Source organism: Gopherus evgoodei, chromosome 3, assembly GCF_007399415.2.
Source record: "Gopherus evgoodei ecotype Sinaloan lineage chromosome 3, rGopEvg1_v1.p, whole genome shotgun sequence".
NCBI lineage: Eukaryota > Metazoa > Chordata > Testudines > Testudinidae > Gopherus > Gopherus evgoodei.
The window spans coordinates 138331682-138350843 of record NC_044324.1 but is presented as its reverse complement, the minus strand read 5'-3'; the positions used below and the strand labels follow the sequence as shown (position 1 = coordinate 138350843).

At 41.4% G+C, this 19162-nt stretch overlaps 1 protein-coding gene across 22 annotated transcripts in view; it reads right to left on the bottom strand.

Moving 5' to 3' along the window:
• Window positions 1–19162, bottom strand: part of AFDN (afadin, adherens junction formation factor) — a 212829-nt gene that overhangs the window by 51255 nt on the left and 142412 nt on the right. For all 22 annotated transcript variants that reach the window (XM_030556759.1, XM_030556770.1, XM_030556777.1 and 19 more), the window contains 3 exons: window positions 13990–14188; window positions 12987–13090; window positions 5095–5181 (listed from right to left, as the gene is read on the bottom strand). In XM_030556759.1, the coding sequence (XP_030412619.1) occupies window positions 5095–5181; window positions 12987–13090; window positions 13990–14188 (390 nt within the window). The remainder of the gene's footprint in view (window positions 1–5094; window positions 5182–12986; window positions 13091–13989; window positions 14189–19162) is intronic.

Sequence of the window (19162 nt, the reverse complement as noted above, 5' to 3'; positions counted from 1 at the left end):
GCTGTTGCTATTGTAGACTCTGATTAAGTGAAAAGAGGACCAAATATACTGCTTCTCAGTGACTGTATAAATGTTTTCATTCTTGTATTTCTTGCTTCACCCCTTCTTAACTTAACATGGGCTTGCGATCCCTTGTATTACAGACTGAACTCCACCATAAGGACAAGGAGATCCAGCAAATTTCAGTGCAAATTCTGTTACTTTTCTTTACAACTTTAGGTTTGACCTGAACAGACTTTCCTTTGAGATAGCAGAGTATTCTTTCTGTAGGAAAAAGTGACAATGGACCGTGCCACTAAAGTCTTTGTGTTCTTAATTAGTAAAAGTTTTGCAAGTTTTCCATTATGATTCCTTAACTTCCACGGATTTTAATTCCTTGAAACATGAAGTTTTGAATATATTGTATGAGCCCAGAAGAGAATTTTAACATTTTAAAAATATGACCTACTTCATATGTTATTTAAATTTGTCACTCTGATGTGAGGGGAAAAAAGTAGTTAACATTTTGGGGAGAGGGGAAGGGGGGAAGAAATGCAGAGTGAAAAGAATTTCATTTTCTTCACCAATCTGAGAATCTGCACACTTCCCTCTCTTCTCCAAAAATGCCTGTGACCTTGCCTTACAGTTATCTTCTGACTCGCAAATGTTGACCAGACAGGAGGCCCTGAAGAGCTAATCAGTTTCACTCAATAAGTGAGAGAGGCACAGCACTCCCTTCCTCCTTTATGAATCATAGAAGATTAGGGATGGAAGAGACCTCAGGAGGGTCATCTAGTCCAACCCCCTCCTCAAAGCAGGACCAATCCCCAACTAAATCATCCCATCCAGGGCTTTGTCAAGCCTCACCTTAAAAACCTCTAAGGATGGAGATTCCACCACCTCCCTAGGTAACCCATTCCAGGGCTTCACCACCCTCTTAGTGGAATAGTTTTTCCTATTATCCAACCTAGACCTCCCCAGTGCAACTTGAGACCATCGCTCCTTGTTCTGTCATCTGACACCACTGAGAACAGCCAAGCTCCATCCTCTTTGGAATCCCCCTTCAAATAGCTGAAGGCTGCTACCAAATCCCCCCTCACTCTTCTCTTCTGCAGACTAAATATGCCCAGTTCCCTCAGCTTCTGCTCATAAATCGTGTGCCCCAGCCCCCTAATCATTTTTTTTTGCCCTCCGCTGGACTCTCTCCAATTTGTCCACATCTCTTCTGTAGTAGGGGGATCAAAACTGGACACAATATTCCAGGTGTGACCTCACCAGTGCTGAATAGAGGGGAATAATCACTTCCCTCGATCTGCTGGCAATGCTCCTACTAATACAGCCCAATATGCTGTTGGCCACCTTGGCAACAAGGGCACACTGTCGACTCACATCCAGCTTCTCGTTCACTGTAATCCCCAGGTTCTTTTCTGCAGAACTGCCGCTTAGAAAGTCAGTCCCCAGCCTGTAGCAGTGCATGGGATCTTAAGTGCAGGCCTCTGCACTTGTCCTTGTTGAACCTCAGATTTCTTTTGGCCCAATTCTCCAATTTGTCTAGGTCACTCTGGACCCTATCCCTACCCTCCAGCGTATCTATCTCTCCCTCACCTTAGTGTCATCTGAGAACTTGTTGAGGGTGCAATCTATCCCATCATCCAGATCATTAATGAAGATGTTGAATATAACTGGCCCCCCCGGACCCACCCCTGGGGCACTCCCCTTGATACCAGCTGCCAAGTAGACATCAAGCCATTGATCACTACCCATTGAGCCCGATGAACTAGCCGGCTTTCTATCCACCGTACAGTCCATTCATCCAATCCATACTTTTTTAACTTGCTGGCAAGAATACTGTGGGAGACCGTAACAAAAGCTTTGCCAAAGTCAAGATATATCGTATCCACCACTTTCCCCCATATCCACAGAGCCAGTTATCTCATCATAGAAGGCAATCAGGTTGTTCAGGCATGACTTGCCCTTGGTTGACTGTTCTTGCTCACCTTCCTCTCCTCCAACTCTTCAAAATGGGTTCCTTGAGGACCTGCTCCATGATTTTTCCAGGGACTTAGGTCCAGGCTGATCGGTCTGTAGTGCCCTGGATTCTCCTTCTTCCCTTTTTAAAAGATTGGCACTATATTTGCCTTTTTCCAATCATCCAGGATGATTGGAAATGAAATGAGTGCAGTTCTTTTGTCACTGAAGTCAGAAACAGAGCTGTATTCATAACTGAAACTTAAGCACTGGAAGTATAAAAGTAGCTCCAGCAGAGTAATTTGATACTTGCGTCATTTGTAACAGTGCCATCTACTGACCAATCATTGTAATTTTCAGCTTTTACTGCCTTTTTTGAAGTACTCCTATTATCTAAGGGCCCAAGAGTTCCACCTCTGGCACAGAGACAGGTCTTCATTTCTTACAATAAAATATAATTTTACACTATTATTTGAAAGTCAATCGCTTTTCCAATTTTGAAGAGAAATATTGCAAAAATAATTTGCAAAATGTTAACAATGGTGTGCAAGTGTAACCGCCAAATTAATTCCACTCTGATACATGCCATCTAAGTCTTTTTGGATATTCCATATATTTAAGAATTTTATTTCACAGCATAATTTTTTAGACCTGGCAAATTTCAAAAAAATATAATATCCCTCTCTTCCTTGTTTTCTGCAGGGGAAAAAATGAACAAAAACAAAAACAACCGAAATTCTGGAATGAGGGGAGAATGCAATTTCTGTATCAATGCAAAATATATGGCTGAAATCCACTGGAAAAACCAAGAGTCAATACATAAGGGAAGTAACAGAAAATGAGAAAGCAAGTTCATTGTTACAGCTTCTCAAATACCATTTACCTACTTTGAATTGCTCTTTTCTACACAACCTTGGAAATTGCACTGCCTTACACTTTTTTACACTTTTTATTACTTTTATGATAATACAGGAAAACTGAAAAAACAGCTCTAATAAGCAATTCTCTGTTCTAAGCAACCACTTGAAAAATATCTCCATTCTATTTCTAGAACCATTTGATTCAGCTTTCAATGAAAGATCATCTCTTTTATGGAGCCAAGGTTCTACTAGTTTCTTAAGTAGTCAAACAACATAGGTTTCACTATTCACTTTGCTTTTTGAAATATGCATTAGCTGGGCAAAAAATATTTTCTACATATCTACAGATTAACATCAGGATAAGGAGACAGAATATCTGCTTCTTACTAATTTTCACAGAGGTAAGAATTATTTTTTTAAGCATAAACTTTTTAAAACTTATTTTGACACTAGCCAGTAGCCCAGTTGTGTACTGCTGTTATAAATTAGGAATATGCTTCCAGTGAAAACTGTATGCCCGACAGGGAAGTCAGTTCCAGTGGAAACTGCAATTTTCCCCATCTCATCTCTCTGCTCCCTCCTTACATGAGAAAGTTTTTTCATGCTAAATTAGGACTTCTCATTGATTTAATAAAACAGTTCCACTTCACATTTCCAATTCCATCTAGAGCAAACACTGAACTGAAATTCAGTTGGCAGTCAGAAGCCTGATGTGAAGATAAATTGCGGTACTCATCCTTTTAGAGTGTCAGGGTTGGAAGGGACCTCAGAAGGTCATCTAGTCCAACCCCCTGCTCAAAGCAGGACCAATCCCCAGATAGATTTTTGCCCCATAGCCCTAAATGGCTTCCTCAAGAATTGAGGTCACAACCCTGGGTTCAGCAAGTCAATGCTCAAACCACTACTCTCAATACTCATGTACTATTAGTCTTTCAGACTACTACTGTACTAACATGTCAATAGCACAAAATTAAAATTTTTAGTCTCCATTTTTTCAGGTTTTGAAATTTTCTTGTAGTCATAAGATGATCATTAGGTGTATAGCCCTGAAAGCTCTTCCCCCAGCTCCCCGATGGCAAAAACAGAACATTAAAAATAAACACAAAATATTCAAATCAACACCATCAAGCAAAAACATTCTGAAATTTGCAAAATTTCAGCAAAAAGAAGCAGCTTTACAAGTACTCAATCATGTCTGACAGCTTAAAAGCTGTCAGATAATAGCATCTTTAGAATGTAAACTCATTGGGACAAGGGATCATCTACTGCACAGCAAAAAGACACTGTTTCTTTATCTGTTTGTACATGGCCTACTCATGATTGGGGCTTTTGGGGACCACAGTTATATAAATTATTAATAAATGAATCACACTAATATTTAAGGTGAAAATCAAGAGAAAGTTGTGTCTGCTACATAAAGCCCATATAACAGACTGACCTAGCCAATAGGTAGAGCCCTCCATCTGGTGGCTGGAGTAATATGTGCATTCTTTATGTTACCAGAGCCAAGATGAATCTATAGCCAGTACACCTTATAAGGCAAACTTTCAAAAGGGAGCCTCCTCTTAGATTCATAGATTGTGGGGCTGGAAGGGACCTCGAGAAGTCATCAAGTCCAGTCCCCTGCTGGCCCAGCTACTCTGCATATAGTATTTTAAAGAGCAATAAGATGAACTAACAAATTAAAATCACATAGGAACCTAATTTTAGTGTACAGAATAAGGTCTTGTCTTCATTACACAGAGTAAATAGAAATTTCCATTTACATACTTGAAATCTTGTTTTTCTATTAACTCATTTTTAAATATTAATGCATATAAAAATAACACTTCCATAAAAATTGGCATTTATTACTCCTTATCCTAAAGAGATGCTGCTACTTTTCAGCAGTGAATCGGTTTTAATGATCTTTTCATACTCGGATCAAAGCCAAAATGTCCAAATACTAAGGGTTGGTAGCATCAGTATTTAACTACTTTTTTAAAAAAGTATTAATGTAATACATTAACAATTACTGTGCTATAGTCAATATTAAGAGTACCAAATTACATTATTAAATCCAAAAATTAATTACAGGACACAACTTCAACATTAACATTTTCTGATTTAAATTGTTGTTTCTCTTACTTTGTTCATATTCTGTGTAATTTGTAGACCAGCATTTCTTAGCTAAGAACTTAGTAGGCTAAATATGGTATGCAATATGTACTTTCCCAGGACATGTTTAAGGAAATGTTTAAGTAGAAAAAGTGTTGCTTGATGATTTTACTGCAATATGTTTTCATACCTTAGCAGCAACAATGCTTAAGCCCATTCCATTTTGTTTCTTTAATGTTACTGTGATGATTTCAGGTTCTTTCCTCAAAGGTTGAGCCTATCAAATATAAATTGGGGGAAAAGGGGGAGAGACGACAAACATGTAAGTTTGCATTAACAGCAAAACTAAGCATGAAGATTTATGCATTAAACAGTGTAAATAGATAAAACAAACAATGAATGAGTGGATGGAATACCTGTTGACAAACAAAAACTCCTTGTACAAATCATTTTCACATTAAACACCTGTGACTCTTGATTAATATTAATTTAGACAGAGGTTATCAGCATTAAATCTGTGCTCAGATCACTGCCAAAGGAAAGGTCAAAGTCCACCAAAAAATTTACTGAGATCTAAGAGATCTACAATTCTAAAATAATTTAATAAAAATAAAAGCTGAAAACTAGTTCAATCATTTTATGATAACTGTGCTCTTTGAACCTTGTTACAGTTTTTTAACCCAACCTCTAGAAAATAAAATTGATAAGCAAAAATACTGAGGTAATTAATATTTTCTGAGCAGATTAAAACCTTTAAATACTTCACAAAAAAGTAAGCAAGGCGTTTAAGTTTGAAAAAATCACAAGTGGATATTTGCAGTACATAATTTTCATGGTCTTTTCTGATGGTGCCAATACCCTCTTAGGTAATGTAGGTGACACTACAATCTTAAGTATATGAAGCCCATAGTAGTGTCCAAAATGAAGCAAAACTCTGTCACTGTGGGTTTCACAAGACAAAAGTTAAGCAATTAAGAAAAAAAAGAAACACCATTGTGGTAAAGTTAACTGTTTTGTTTTTTTTTAAAAAGCAAGGAAATTCTAAGTGAAGTCTACCCTAGCACTCTTGTGCCAAAGACTGCAGCAAAACAGGAACCTGCTCCCATTTTGATAGGAGTTTTTCCATTGATTTAAAAATTGGAACATAATCAGGTTTCAAGTCTATTAAAAACTCACTGGAGAGTGACAAATTTCTCAAAAACACTATGTAGAGGAAAAAGTCACAAAACCCGGGGAACATATAGCTTTGTCACTGCTTCCATCTTTCAGCTCCTTTCCAAACAAAGACTTAAAAACTTAGTCAAATCTTCAGAAGTATTTATTTTTATAATTTTACAGACTACCCATCAGGAGTAAAACTCTCAAAAAAATCGGTGTTTCAAAAAGATTTAATCACCTTCTCTAGAACCAAATTATGCACTTCATTATGGATGTCACAAAGTACAATTATTGTCAGAAAAGCAAATGGAAAAATGAGATCTACTTTGTGTGTGTAATTCAGGGTATTAGCTTACATTAGTGACAAACAGACAACGTGTTACTTGATTACTTCCTTTTTGGGACTGATCTCTAACTAGTCCAAGACTTCTGAGATATTGTCCCTCTGTTTCCAAATACTGGAGGCAGTTCAGGTTCATCCACCTTAATTGTAATGTCTTATCCTATATTCCACTATCTACTGGAAGACATTTCAAACTTTCGGCTTGGCTAGACAGGTTGTCCCAAAGAGCCTGAATACCATAAGGCTTGGATGAGCCTGCATTTATGGCATTATTAAATGAGGAGACATGTGGCGTCATGGTCAGAGGTCTAATCCCGAAGAGCTGAAACCCTTGTTTCCTGTGGCTGTTATTCCTTGCTGTCCACACTCCTGTATAGTCTGAGATGGTGGAATGCCTGTATGAGGCCAGAAGAGCCGTTTACCTTGCAGGAGCATCCAATGTATTTTAGGAGTCATCACTGAGTAGCCAATCAATCAGATTCAAAGGAACTGGGATATAAGCAAACTCTATCCCATCTATTCAGATGATGGAAAGCAGACTCTTGCAATAGCTCCATTAGTGTTAATTGTGTCAAAGAGATGCACCATCTAATAAATGGCACAGATAAATTCCTAGACAAGCCATCTAATCTATTATCATTATCTGTGAACACTTTTGGAGGAGTGAGATCAAAGAGTAACATTTTGTACTAATAAAAGCAACTGCTATGGGTGAACTGAAGACTTGGCTGATGAAAGTGTCATATTGTAAGTCTCTGCCAGGTCCACTGATATGAGGTGGTTTCCTGGAGAGATTACAGAGAGAGGAAGACAGTCTCCATCCTGACTTCTGTTTTCTTCATCAACCTCTTCAGACTTTTGAATGTACACAGCCCAGACTCCTCCAGAGCTTTTTCATATTATGAGGAATACAGAGCAGAACCTTGTTACCTTTTCTTGAGGGACAAGTTCTACTGCCCCTAGGTCTAGGGCCTACAAGATTTCCTTCAGGATGAGTTGATACTTTTTGTCACTGCTTGAGGTGAGGAGATGAAAAAATGGTGCGGAAGAATATGAAACCCAAGAGAGTATGTCAGCTGCACTACTTCTTGTACCCACTTTTCTGATATCTATTAGCACCAGACGTCTTAAATGAGATATCATGCCCTCAAGTCCATTTTAGAACCAAGGCAGGATGAGTCTCAGTAACAGTGTCTGTCTGAATTGGAAGGAGATATTTTTTCTTTACTACTAACTTAAATTTGGCATGGTGTTGAGGGGCTACGCTTCTTTAAGCTACTGCAACCAGGATACTGTGGTTTAAAAAAATCCAAAAAAATAATTGCCAGTGAGGCTCCTAATGGCAGTTTGGAAATCCTGTCTAATGATGATTTCTGCCACCCTGTCTGTAGGGTCTTTTGGGAAGGAATCCCTCTTAGCAGGAATTGCCATTTCCTTTGCCAGGGATGCCACTGCTGCATCAGCCTTAGGGCAGGTCCAGACTAGAGCTTTAAATCGATTTAAACAGCTTTAAATCGATTTAAAGCTGTAACCGTCCACACTACAGAGTGCATAAAATCGATTTTAAGGGTCCCTAAAATCGATTTTGGAACTCCATCTAAACGAGAGGAGTAAACCCAAAATCGATTTCTTAAAATCGATTTTATGATAGTGTGGACGGCCATCGAAGTTAATGGCCTCCGGGACGTATCCCACAGTGCTCTAGAGGCCACTCTACACAGGTAAAGGTACTCTACTGCTGGCCAGGTAAACAGGAAAAGCCCCGGGAACTTTGAAATTCCATTTCCTGCTTGCACAGCGTGGAGCTCTCAGCAGCAGAGAGAAGAATGCAGTCTCCTGAAAATAGGAAAAGAGCTCCAGCATGGAGCACACAGGAGTTACTCGATCTGATAGCTGTATGGGGAGAAGAGTTGGTGCTTTCAGAACTGCGCTCGAGCAGACAAAATGAGAAAACCTTTGAAAAAATTTCTAATGCCATGCGGGAGAGGGGACATACCAGGGACTCGTTACAGTGCCGAGTGAAAGTGACAGAGCTCAGACAGGCGTATCAGAAGACCAAAGCAGCAAAGGGCAGGTCAGGCTCTGCCCCCAAAACATGCCGGTTCTACGACGAGCTTAACGCAATATTGGGGAACAGCGCAACGACGAACCGCCCCTTGTCTGTGGATTCAGAGGTGGGCGTCGTGATTCCTGCCACTACGGAAGATTTATTTGATGGCGATGATCAGTATGATGAGGACCAAGAGGAGGAGGCTCCAGCAGAGAGCACAGAGCATTTTATCCCCCCAAACAGCCAGGATCTTTTCCTCACCCTTACTGAGGTTCCCTGCCAGCCATCTCAAGGCAGTACTCCAGAAAATGAAGCTGAGGGACCGTCCTCTGGTGAGTGTAATTTCTTTTAATAAAAGCTTCGGTTTAATGTAAGCCTTCTTTACTGGGTGCTTCAAATCACTACCTGTACTTAGAGTCACTGACCAAGTAGATTAAAAACCTTTCCTAAAACAGTGACCCATGAGGTGGTTTTTAGAAAAGTCTCCATTGTAACAGGGCGGATTCATCCTGCTTGTTCGGGGAACGCGAGAGCAAACCGGGAAAGGAGACCAGCTTCGCCGCGGTTTGCTCTCGCGTTCCCCGAACCACCCAGCAAACCGCAGGGAAGGAGACCTGCTTGTTCGGGGAACGCGAGAGCAAACCGGGAAAGGAGACCAGCTTGATTACCAGTACAATCTACTACAGGGATTACTAGCCATTATTAACTTACCATTTTCTCGGGACACGGTCTGTGTGCTCCCCTGACCTGCGTCTGAGCAGAAATCTTTGTCCTGAGCCACAAGCAATAAGTATTAAAGGAATCCTAAGGCGACCTTGTGGTAAAGTAACATGTTCAAGGTTTGATAACAGGCACAGGTCAGTGAGGAGAAAGACTGTATGCATTGTTGTGTGAAATGTGTCTCTTATGATTCTTTTATCACTCTTTCCAATCCCCACCCCCCCACACACAGCTGCACATTTCTCCAGCCTCCCTCTCGCTTCTCCTCTACGTGGGAGGGATATCATAAGAAGGCTGAGGAAAAGGAGGACGCGTGAGGACATGTTCACCGAAATTATGGCAGTAACCCGTAGAGAGAGAGCTCAGCAGGGGGACTGGAAACAATTGGTCGCAAAGTACAGGGAGGCTGCCAGTCAACGCGAAGACAGGAGGGACGCCAAAAATGATGTCAGGCGGCAGGAAGATCAGCGCTGGCGAGCAGCAACTGTGGATCTTCTTCGTGATCAGACTGACATCCTCCGCGATATGCTGCAAGAGCTCCGTGGTTTCAGAATGCCCCTACAGCCTGTGTATAACCTCCCTCAGTACTCACCGTGTCCCACACCTTCCAGAACCAGGCGTGTAAGAACGCGTGGGGGAAGGCTCTCTGCACCAGCCCCCTCCACCGCTGCGGACACTCCAACCAGAAGGCTTTCATTAAATTGAAAAGGCCTTTGTGTCCTGTTTTTTCCCTCCTCTAATGATCCAAACTTCTCCCATGGCACCTTTGCCTATTTTTACTCTCAGGTCATGCTATTAAGGCAGTGTGACTGTAATTTGGTAATGAAGTAAAGCAAGCAGCTTTGGAAAGCTGCACGGAAGCTAGTTATCAGCATCAGGATTTGACAATTGGGGATATGGGTAATAAAGGGAAAACAAAGAAAGCAGCCATACCGTACCCTGGTCCATGAGAATTCTTGTTCTGTCTTCTCTGATGCACTTTCTTCTTTCCAACCTCCCTTGCCCTTCCTCCAAACCTCCCTCGCTCCGTCCCCCATAGAACGCTGAGTTATGAAATTTCATGCACAGTATTGTAACAACAAGCATGATGCTTGATTGATGAAAGGGTCTGATTTTAAATAAAGAACACAATTCTTTTAACAAATAATAGTAACTTTATTTTTCAATAAAAAAGCAGTTAAGGAAGGTTGCAGGTACAGTGCCTAGCAGCAGACGGAAGCAGCTAATGGTGGAGGTAGGTAATAATTGGGAAATATAGAATTATATGTTTTCCAATGGACAGCTCTCGCAAGTAACCTAAGCACGCAATTGAGTAATGCTGCAGGGAAAGTATCTTGCAGCAGCAACACCGCATAGACGGGGAGGGCAGCAATCAATTGAAAGGAAAATCAGCATTCAAACTGTACCCTGGCCCATGAGGAAGCTACTTTTCAGTGCTTCTCTGATGCGCACAGCATCCTGGTGTGATCTTCTAATTGCCCTGGTGTCTGGCTGCGCATAATCAGCAACCAGGTGGTTTACCTCAGTCTCCCACCCCGCTATAAAGGCCTCCCCCTTGCTCTCACAGAGATTGTGGAGCACACAGCAAGCAGCAATGACAAAGGGGATATTGGTTTGGCTAAGATCTGAGCGAGTAAGAAGCGTTCGCCATCTCGCCTTAAGCCTGCCAAATGCACATTCTACCACCATTCTGCACTTGCTCAGCCTGTAATTAAACAACTCCTGAGCACTGTCAAGGCTGCCTGTGTATGGCTTCATTAGCCAGGGCATCAAGGGGTAGGCTGGGTCCCCAAGGATAACTATAGGCATTTGGACATCTCCAACTGTTATTCTCTGGTCAGGGAAGTAGGTCCCTTGCTGCAGCCGTTTAAACAGTGTAGTGCTCCTGAAGACACGTGCGTCGTGAACCCTTCCTGGCCATCCCACGTGGATGTTGGTGAAACGTCCCTTGTGATCCACCAGGGCTTGCAGAACCATCGAAAAGTACCCCTTGCGGTTTATGTACTGGGCACCCTGGTGTTCCGGTGCCAAAATAGGGATATGGGTTCCATCTATGGCCCCCCCACAGTTAGGGAATCCCATTGCAGCAAAGCCATCCACAATGGCCTGCACGTTTCCCAGAGTCACAACCTTTCGAAGCAGCAGCTTAATGATTGCTTTGGATACTTCCAGCACAGCAGCCCCCACAGTAGATTTGCCCACTCCAAATTGATTCCCGACTGACCGGTAGCTGTCTGGCGTTGCAAGCTTCCAGATGGCTATTGCCACTCGCTTTTCCACTGTGAGGGCTGGTCTCATACTGGTATTATGCCGCTTCAGGACAGGAGAAAGCGAGTCACAAAGTTCAAAGAAAGTGCTCTTACGCATGCGAAAGTTCCGCAGCCACTGCGAATCGTCCCACACCTGCAGGACTATGCGGTCCCACCAGTCAGTGCTTGTTTCCCGTGCCCAAAAGCGGCGCGGAACGGGTAGAACCTCACCCATAACCGTCAGGAGCTCCAACGTGCAGGGGCCCGGGGTGTCAGAAAACTTGTTCTCCAGTTCGTCATCGCTGTCGTCCCCGCATTCAAGCATTCTCTCTTGCATTTCTGCATCATGGGTCAGCAGTGATAGAACGACAATGCGTGAAGTATTTACAGTATTCGCGATCAAGGACAAGAGCAGACCTGGATCCATGCTTGCTGCAAAATGGCGTTTCCCTCACTGCAGCCAGTAAAAACAGCGCGAACTGACTGTGTGCCGTTTACAGGAGGGGGGGGGGGAAGCTGTACCCAGAACCACCCAGGACGGGGACTTTGATCCCATCATGCACTGGGGTAGTAACCCATAATTCCAAAGGCCAGGGACCCGTGCAGGAACTGTGGGATAGGTACCCAGAGTGCAACGCTCAGGGAAAAGATGGACGCCAGGGAACATGGACGCTCAACATCGATGTAAGTAGCCCTAGTGTGGACGCGCAAAATCGATTTTATAAAGCCTGCTTTATAAAATCGATTTTAATAACATCGATTTTACCCTGTAGTGTGGACGTGGGCTTAGAAAGGATGAAGAAAAAACCTTTGGGTTCAGGATTTCTTGAGTCCTGATCCCCCACTTGGCAGGCACTTTAGCATTCCATCCTAATGATTTCTTCAAAGCAATTGAGTAGGGGATGGCAAATTCTGCTTTAATTCTGGTTTCCTTGATTTCATCATATAATATTTTGGTAATCTAATGTAATTATAACAATGTCAAAATATTTAGGCTATGACAAACTTCTCATTGAAGTAGTACTGGCCTTTTTACAAAGAGGTTAAATTCGTGCTTTTTCAGACCGAGTCTTGTTGCCTAAGAGTGCTCCAACAAGCAAAATGAAAGTGAAAAAAAAAACCAACCCAAGAATACATTTCCTTGATGATTTGGCAAAAAACAGAAGAATGTGCTAGATTGCTGAATATTCAACATTAATATTTAGTTGGTGACTGCTAGTTTACACAGCCCGAAGCAGAAAAGAATACACAAGTAAATAAACAACAGGTTGCCCTGTACATATAAATTAAAAAATATACTTTCAAAATGAATCTTTTAATAGTATCTTTGCCTTCTGCTCCCCATTGAAAAATTGTTTACAGTAGGATTGGGAAACACTGATATAAGCTGATCTTATAAAAATGTGTGGAAATGTTTCTTTTCTTTGCTAAGAAGCCACATGAACAGCAGTGAAATCTATTCTTTGGAATACGGATAAAAACCAAGTACACAGAAAATATGGTTCATTGCACGTTAATATTTATAGACTCTCGCTCTGAATTACCCTAAAATGAATACCTACTAGCTCAGCATTCTCGCGTAACAGGTGACTTTCATAATCTGCACCTTCAAAATACATTGTCCAAGTGCCTGGTGAACGTGGATGAGGTGTCAGCCTGCAGAAGCCTAGAGGGGAAAAAAGCACAAATGAACATGTGCCACTCACTTGAAAAATTAGCTGGTGAAACATAGCTAAAAATAACTGTTTTTCTGGTGCATTACTACTATACAGCAATATTTATCCTCATCTGTTAAAATGTTTTGAATGGTGTATGCTGAACAAAAGATTACAGGCATGTAAGAATTTCACACTCACAAGTACGATTACCACCACAACCTTACAGTTCTTTATAGCATCTTCCACCGGAGGAACCAAATGTGCTTAGCAAACGTTATGGGGTCATTTATGACTCCTTTGAGCTTAAAGTGTTCTACAGAGAGAGGACGGCTGTGTAACCCAAGCAGCAGTTCTTGGTAGTATTGTGCCTTTGAAAGACTTGGTAGAACACAAAAGAAACACTCAGCCCTTGTTCCCCTCCTCTTTCAGATTATACACTTTCTCCTAATTTTCTTTCATGGCATGTTTCTCTCCTGTCTTTCCTGTTATTTTTCATTTCTGCAGGATCCAAAGTGATAGCACTTTACAAAAGGAAGGACCACACAGGGAACATTTCTCTCTTTCTACGGGTCCACGTATAAAGATCTTGATGTAGATGCTTACTAAACACACATGGCCAGCACACAGAAGCTCACTTCACATATTTAGAAGCCTGAAATAAACATGCATTATGCCAAGGGGATTCACGAAGTCATACGAAAGTAAAATTCAGAAAAGTATATAAAAGTTTTACATACCACGTGAGTGGGGTAAATTTAAATTTAATGAAAGTGTAAAGCAAAGGATAATGAAATAAGGATTGAACACTATTGTGACTGAGGAAAAAACAATAAATACCTCAAGTTCTACATTTACTATACTAGAGAAAAACAACATTAATATACAGTTTAATAGTAGTAGGACTGACCTCTCTGGCATAGTGGATCTAAAAATTCTTGTAAACCACTTGGAATGTTTCTGACTACATCACATGAATAGCCATCTTCTGGCAAAAGAAAAGGCAGCTGTAGATCAGGATCCTCTTCTAGCTGGACTTCTCTGCCATCACTACGTGCTAGTTCGTCAGCTGTATTTTCTGCAACAGCCACTACATTCTCTATCAACTCCTAGACACAGAACAAAAGGACATTGTTATGTTTAAAGGGCTAAATTAATTCCACTATTTTTATATGTATATATATATTTATATATATATTTACACACACACACACACACACACAGAACTTTATGATTGCATCATTAAGAAGCCAAAATTCAGGATATTACAAAGCAAAAGTTGCACATAAAACCTCAACTCTACCCCCATACACGTGCCTATATATTACAAACACAAGCGTTACCAAATCCAGTATCATGCAACTTCATTCTCCAACCCTGTGTAGCATCTTCTAATATCTTTTTTTTAACTTAAGTCAATACACTAGTGAACATATATTAGACATTTTACATAAGGTCTGCATTTGAGTATTAGTATGTGATCATGTAATTAAAAACTATACTGTAATGCGTACACACAGTCAAGTGCACATGGCAACCTTAATTTTGACATATCTTGTCTTGGGTGTAAAAGTAATATAATTTTTGTAAAATATTTTGTCCTTTTTTGCACAAAAGAAAGATAGGGGGAAAATGCATTAAAAGGGGCTGCTTATTCCAGAATATGAAAGCTCTAGTTGCTCACAAAAAATTAATGAGAATGTACAGTTCCATAATCTGGGACTAGTTAGCTACTTGCTACCAGAATGCCCTGTCCCACAGTTCTTAGAAGGTTCACTGGAGGGAGGGCCCTTATTCTGTACCATAGTAAATAAATCCAAAAAGGGGCCCATATCATAAAAACTTTTAGAATAATCAAAGGTACAGCAGAGCAATGCTCTCACTTGCACATATTATATAGTGCAAAGCAGCCTTTGTATCTTGCAAAGTTTCATGTATAACTTCAGAATGCGTTTCACTGTGCAGCTAAGTTAGCAACATATGTATACACAGTGAGGTCTTCCTTAATTGAGCTTTTTATGAGCTTTGCAAAAGAAATTCAAAAGCTAACTATTGTCACAGTGTTCACTTTTCATTGGAATATTCAGAGAGAAGACCATCTCCATGCCACAATTCTCTCTCTGGTTGCTTCGACTCTAGAGCTGTTCAAACACCACCACATTTTAAAAAATAAGACATTTTGTCTCTCTCTTCTTATACTCAATCTTCTAAAAATGTCACTGCAGGTCAGAGAAACCTTGGAAAATTTTAACCTGAAATGGGAATGTTTTGAGTGGGCAAGATGCTCCGCAGATAGAGTGTTTAAGAAGCAGATATAAAAGACCCCACCACGCTACACATTCCTTAGTTCCTCTCCAAATCGGAAGAAATGATTTTAATATCCCAGAAGTATTTGAGCATAAGCTTTCTTAGGTGAATACATGCGTCTGATTAAGTGGGTATTCACCCACGAAAGCTTATGCGCCAATACGTCTGTCAGTCTATAAGGTGCCACAGGACTCTGTCGCTTTTTACAGATCCAGATTAACATGGCTACCCCTCTGATACTTAACACTCCAAAGTACAATGGAAGGAGAGGAGGTTAAATGGGGATATACAGAACAACACACTTGTTACTGGCATATAAGTTTTTTCTTATGACTGCCTCCGCAGATCCCCACTGCAGTGGAGCAACTTAATAGCAGTGATAATCCTGAGAATAGCTGAAGAGTTTGTGACTCTTACTAAGTGTAGATGACCAGGTATCAGTACATAAAAATGCCTCCTTTCTCTTCCAGCTCCCTAGCAAACAAAGTCCTTTCCACAATGATCCATGCATTTGCTACCATCAGACTGAATTACTGTAACTCACTGTATTTGAAGGTGAACGTCAAGATAGAGTACAGGTTTCAGCTGGTACAGAATGTGGTGCCTGCCTTCTCCATGGTTTAGGTCACCATAAGCACATGAGACTGGTACTCGAGTCCTTATACTGCAGGGATTCTCAAAACTTCATTGAACCAGGACCCACTTTTGACAACAAAATTTACTACACAACCCCGGGGGGGGGGAGGGGAGGGAGGGACTAAAGCCTGAGCATCGCCACCTCAGGATGGGGGGGGGGGGGGAATCCGAACCCCACCGCCCTGGGTAGAGGGCCGAAACCAAAGGGCTTCAACCTCAGGAAGGGGGCCTGTAACCTGAAGCCCGCCACCCAGAGCTGAAGCAGTTGAGCTTTGGTTTTGGCTCTGGGCAGTGGGGCTCGGGCTTCGGTCCCGGGCCCCAGCAAGTCTAATACCAGCCCTGGCAACCCCATTAAAATGGGGTTGTGACCCACTTTGGGGTCCTCACCCACAGTTTAAAAACCTGTTATACTGGTTTCTAGTCAGTTTTCAATGCCAGTTTAAGGCTTTGGTCCTAATCTTCAAAGCAATTAATGGATCAAGCCCCAGTTCTAAATTATAGACCAAATTTTGATCTATGGACTGTTTTGACAGCTGTGCTTCTCTGGGACAACACAGATCACGACAAAGCACATGAGAATCTTCTTCAGCTATCCCTCGATGCGAGGATGATGTCTGCCAAGAAGGGTCACTGGTGAGTTTTTAAATGGCTGAGGAGCCCCATTCTTGCATTGCAGATTTTCCCACAGAAGTGACAGGTGTAATCTTGGAGGAGACAATTGTTTGCTGGACTGTTATGACCTCTCTTTCCTCCTTTGTTGCTTCTCTGTCTCATGAGCACATCTGTTCTCGTCGAAGCGAGCTGTGGTTTGGTGTATGGTGTGGCGTCTTTGTGTTCTGTTCCATGCCATTTTGTAGGGTTGATGACTCCCTTTTTAAGATGTACTTTCAGTATGTCTTTGAAATGCTTCCGCTGCCCTCTGCAAGTCCTTCTTCCCTGACTTTACTGAGAGATGAATACTTGCTTCAGGAGGTTAGTGTCAGACATACGTACACAATGGCCAGTCCAGTGGAGTTGGTATTTCATGACCTGTGCTTCTATACTGCTTATGTTGGCTGCAGAGAGAACGCTGATGTTAGCGTGTCTGTCTTCCCAGTTGATCCTGAGAATTCTCCTGAGGCAGCACTGTTGGAACCACTACAGGCACTTGAGATGTAGTCTGTAGGTTACCCAGGTCTCTCACCCATAAAGAAGTGGGGACGACACCTGCCTTGTAAACCAAAATCTTCGTACCTGCTTGCAGATCCCTATAATTGAAGACTACTCAGATTAGTCTTTCAAAGGATGTGCTGGCACAGCCGATCCTGTATTCAATCTCTGTGTCAATGCTAGCTGTTAGGGAGAGGTGGCTGCCAAGGTATGGAAAATGGTCCACATTTTCCAGGGGGTCTCCACTGATTGTGATTTGTGGAGTACAAAGAGTAGTTTGTGCAGCTGAGGGCTGATAGAGTACCTTGGTACTCCTGATGTTGAGCAAGAGATCCAGGTTGTGATAGGCAACTGCAAAAAGATGTAGGGTGCTTTGCAGGTTGGCCTGTGTGTTTGTAAGAATGACAGTCATCTGCATACTGAAGGTCAGTGCTGACAATTCTCATGATCTTAGATTTTGTCTGGAGACGTCGAAGACTCCCAGACATCATGAAACCTCTTTGCCATAAGAATGACATTAAAAACGATGGAATACTCCTCTTGCAAAAAAGCCCATTAACCAATACAAAATGTTGAGCCAAATCAACCTTAAAAAAAAAAATTCAAAACCGAAACCCTACCTAAAGCATATTTTCATCCCCAAAAGGGGAAATGATAGACACTTCATGAAGTCCATTAGAGACTTTGCTATTGCTATCAATTTTACATGGAAGGCACTTAGATATGACAACGATGGGCAACAGTATAACTCTATATGTAAGACAGACGGTACCATTAGACAGAGACTAAACTACTGCTGTCTCAATATAATGCTTGGTCTACTCTAACAAGTTAGGTTGACCCAAGTACATTGTCCAGGGGTGTGAAAAATGCACACTCCCCCCAAAGCGGGACAGTTAAACAGAATTCTTCTTTCAACCTAGCTACCACCTCTCAGGGATGCAGATTACCTATGCCAATGGGAGAAACCCTCCTGTCGGTGTAGGCAGCATCTACATTGAAGAGAGCTACAGAAGTGCCGCTGTAGACAAGCCTTAAGCATCTGATCTGGATTCACAATTAGAGAACAGAGCTTCATGAAAGCATGAATTGAAATCTAGACAACAGCTTTTGCAAATTTCAAGCAAGCTGCAAGAGCTTTAGAGAGTGAGGAGGATTCAGGATCAAGGACTGATTTGCATCACTCAGCAAATCACAGTGCTGAGCCTTGAGAGACCTCAAAGTAGAAACACCCCAAATAGGTGTTGGTTCCAAAACACAAAAAACTAACATGAAGTCTTGGATCTGAAAAAATCCTAACTCCTTCAGTTCTCCCAAGTATCCAATGAGGGTGAATTCAGAGCAACTTGGATCCTCTTCTGTTAGAATCTAGGGCCTCTTCTCAGACTTTAGGGATATGTCCCGGTGTACAGAGTCTTTTCTAGTATATAGTGAATTATGGTATCCTGGATACCATGATAAAGTAACTACCAGCAAAGGCTGCTTAAAAAAAAAAGAAAAGAAAAGAAAAAAAGCATGCAGTGTTATTAATGCAAAGATGATGATTTAATCAATTGTCTCCAGGTCTTTAACAGCAAATGAATGAATAAAAATCGATGGGTGAATCTTGCTTGTAAAATGGCAGTTTAAATTAAGCTATGTTCTGCAGTAAAGACGACTATGGGAAATAGTGTTTATTTTCAAATTTAGGCCATATTCACAGATTTTTGGTTGGAGGACATTTAAAATTATGCTGTAGAGTCAGCTCTACCTAGTTACGAAGAATTTACAAATGGTTCAGTGCAGGAACACTACTAAACAAAAGGCACTTGCATATGCACACTAACATATTTGTTGCTGCTATTAAAATAAAACGTTTAGAACACTAAAAACATTACTTAAACTTTCACCTTTTTAATATGAAAAACCTTCTTAGAAGAAACAGCTATCCTGTGACTTATGGCTTATTCTAAGATCTTAAGGTATGTCTACACTGTGGGTGGGAGGTGTGA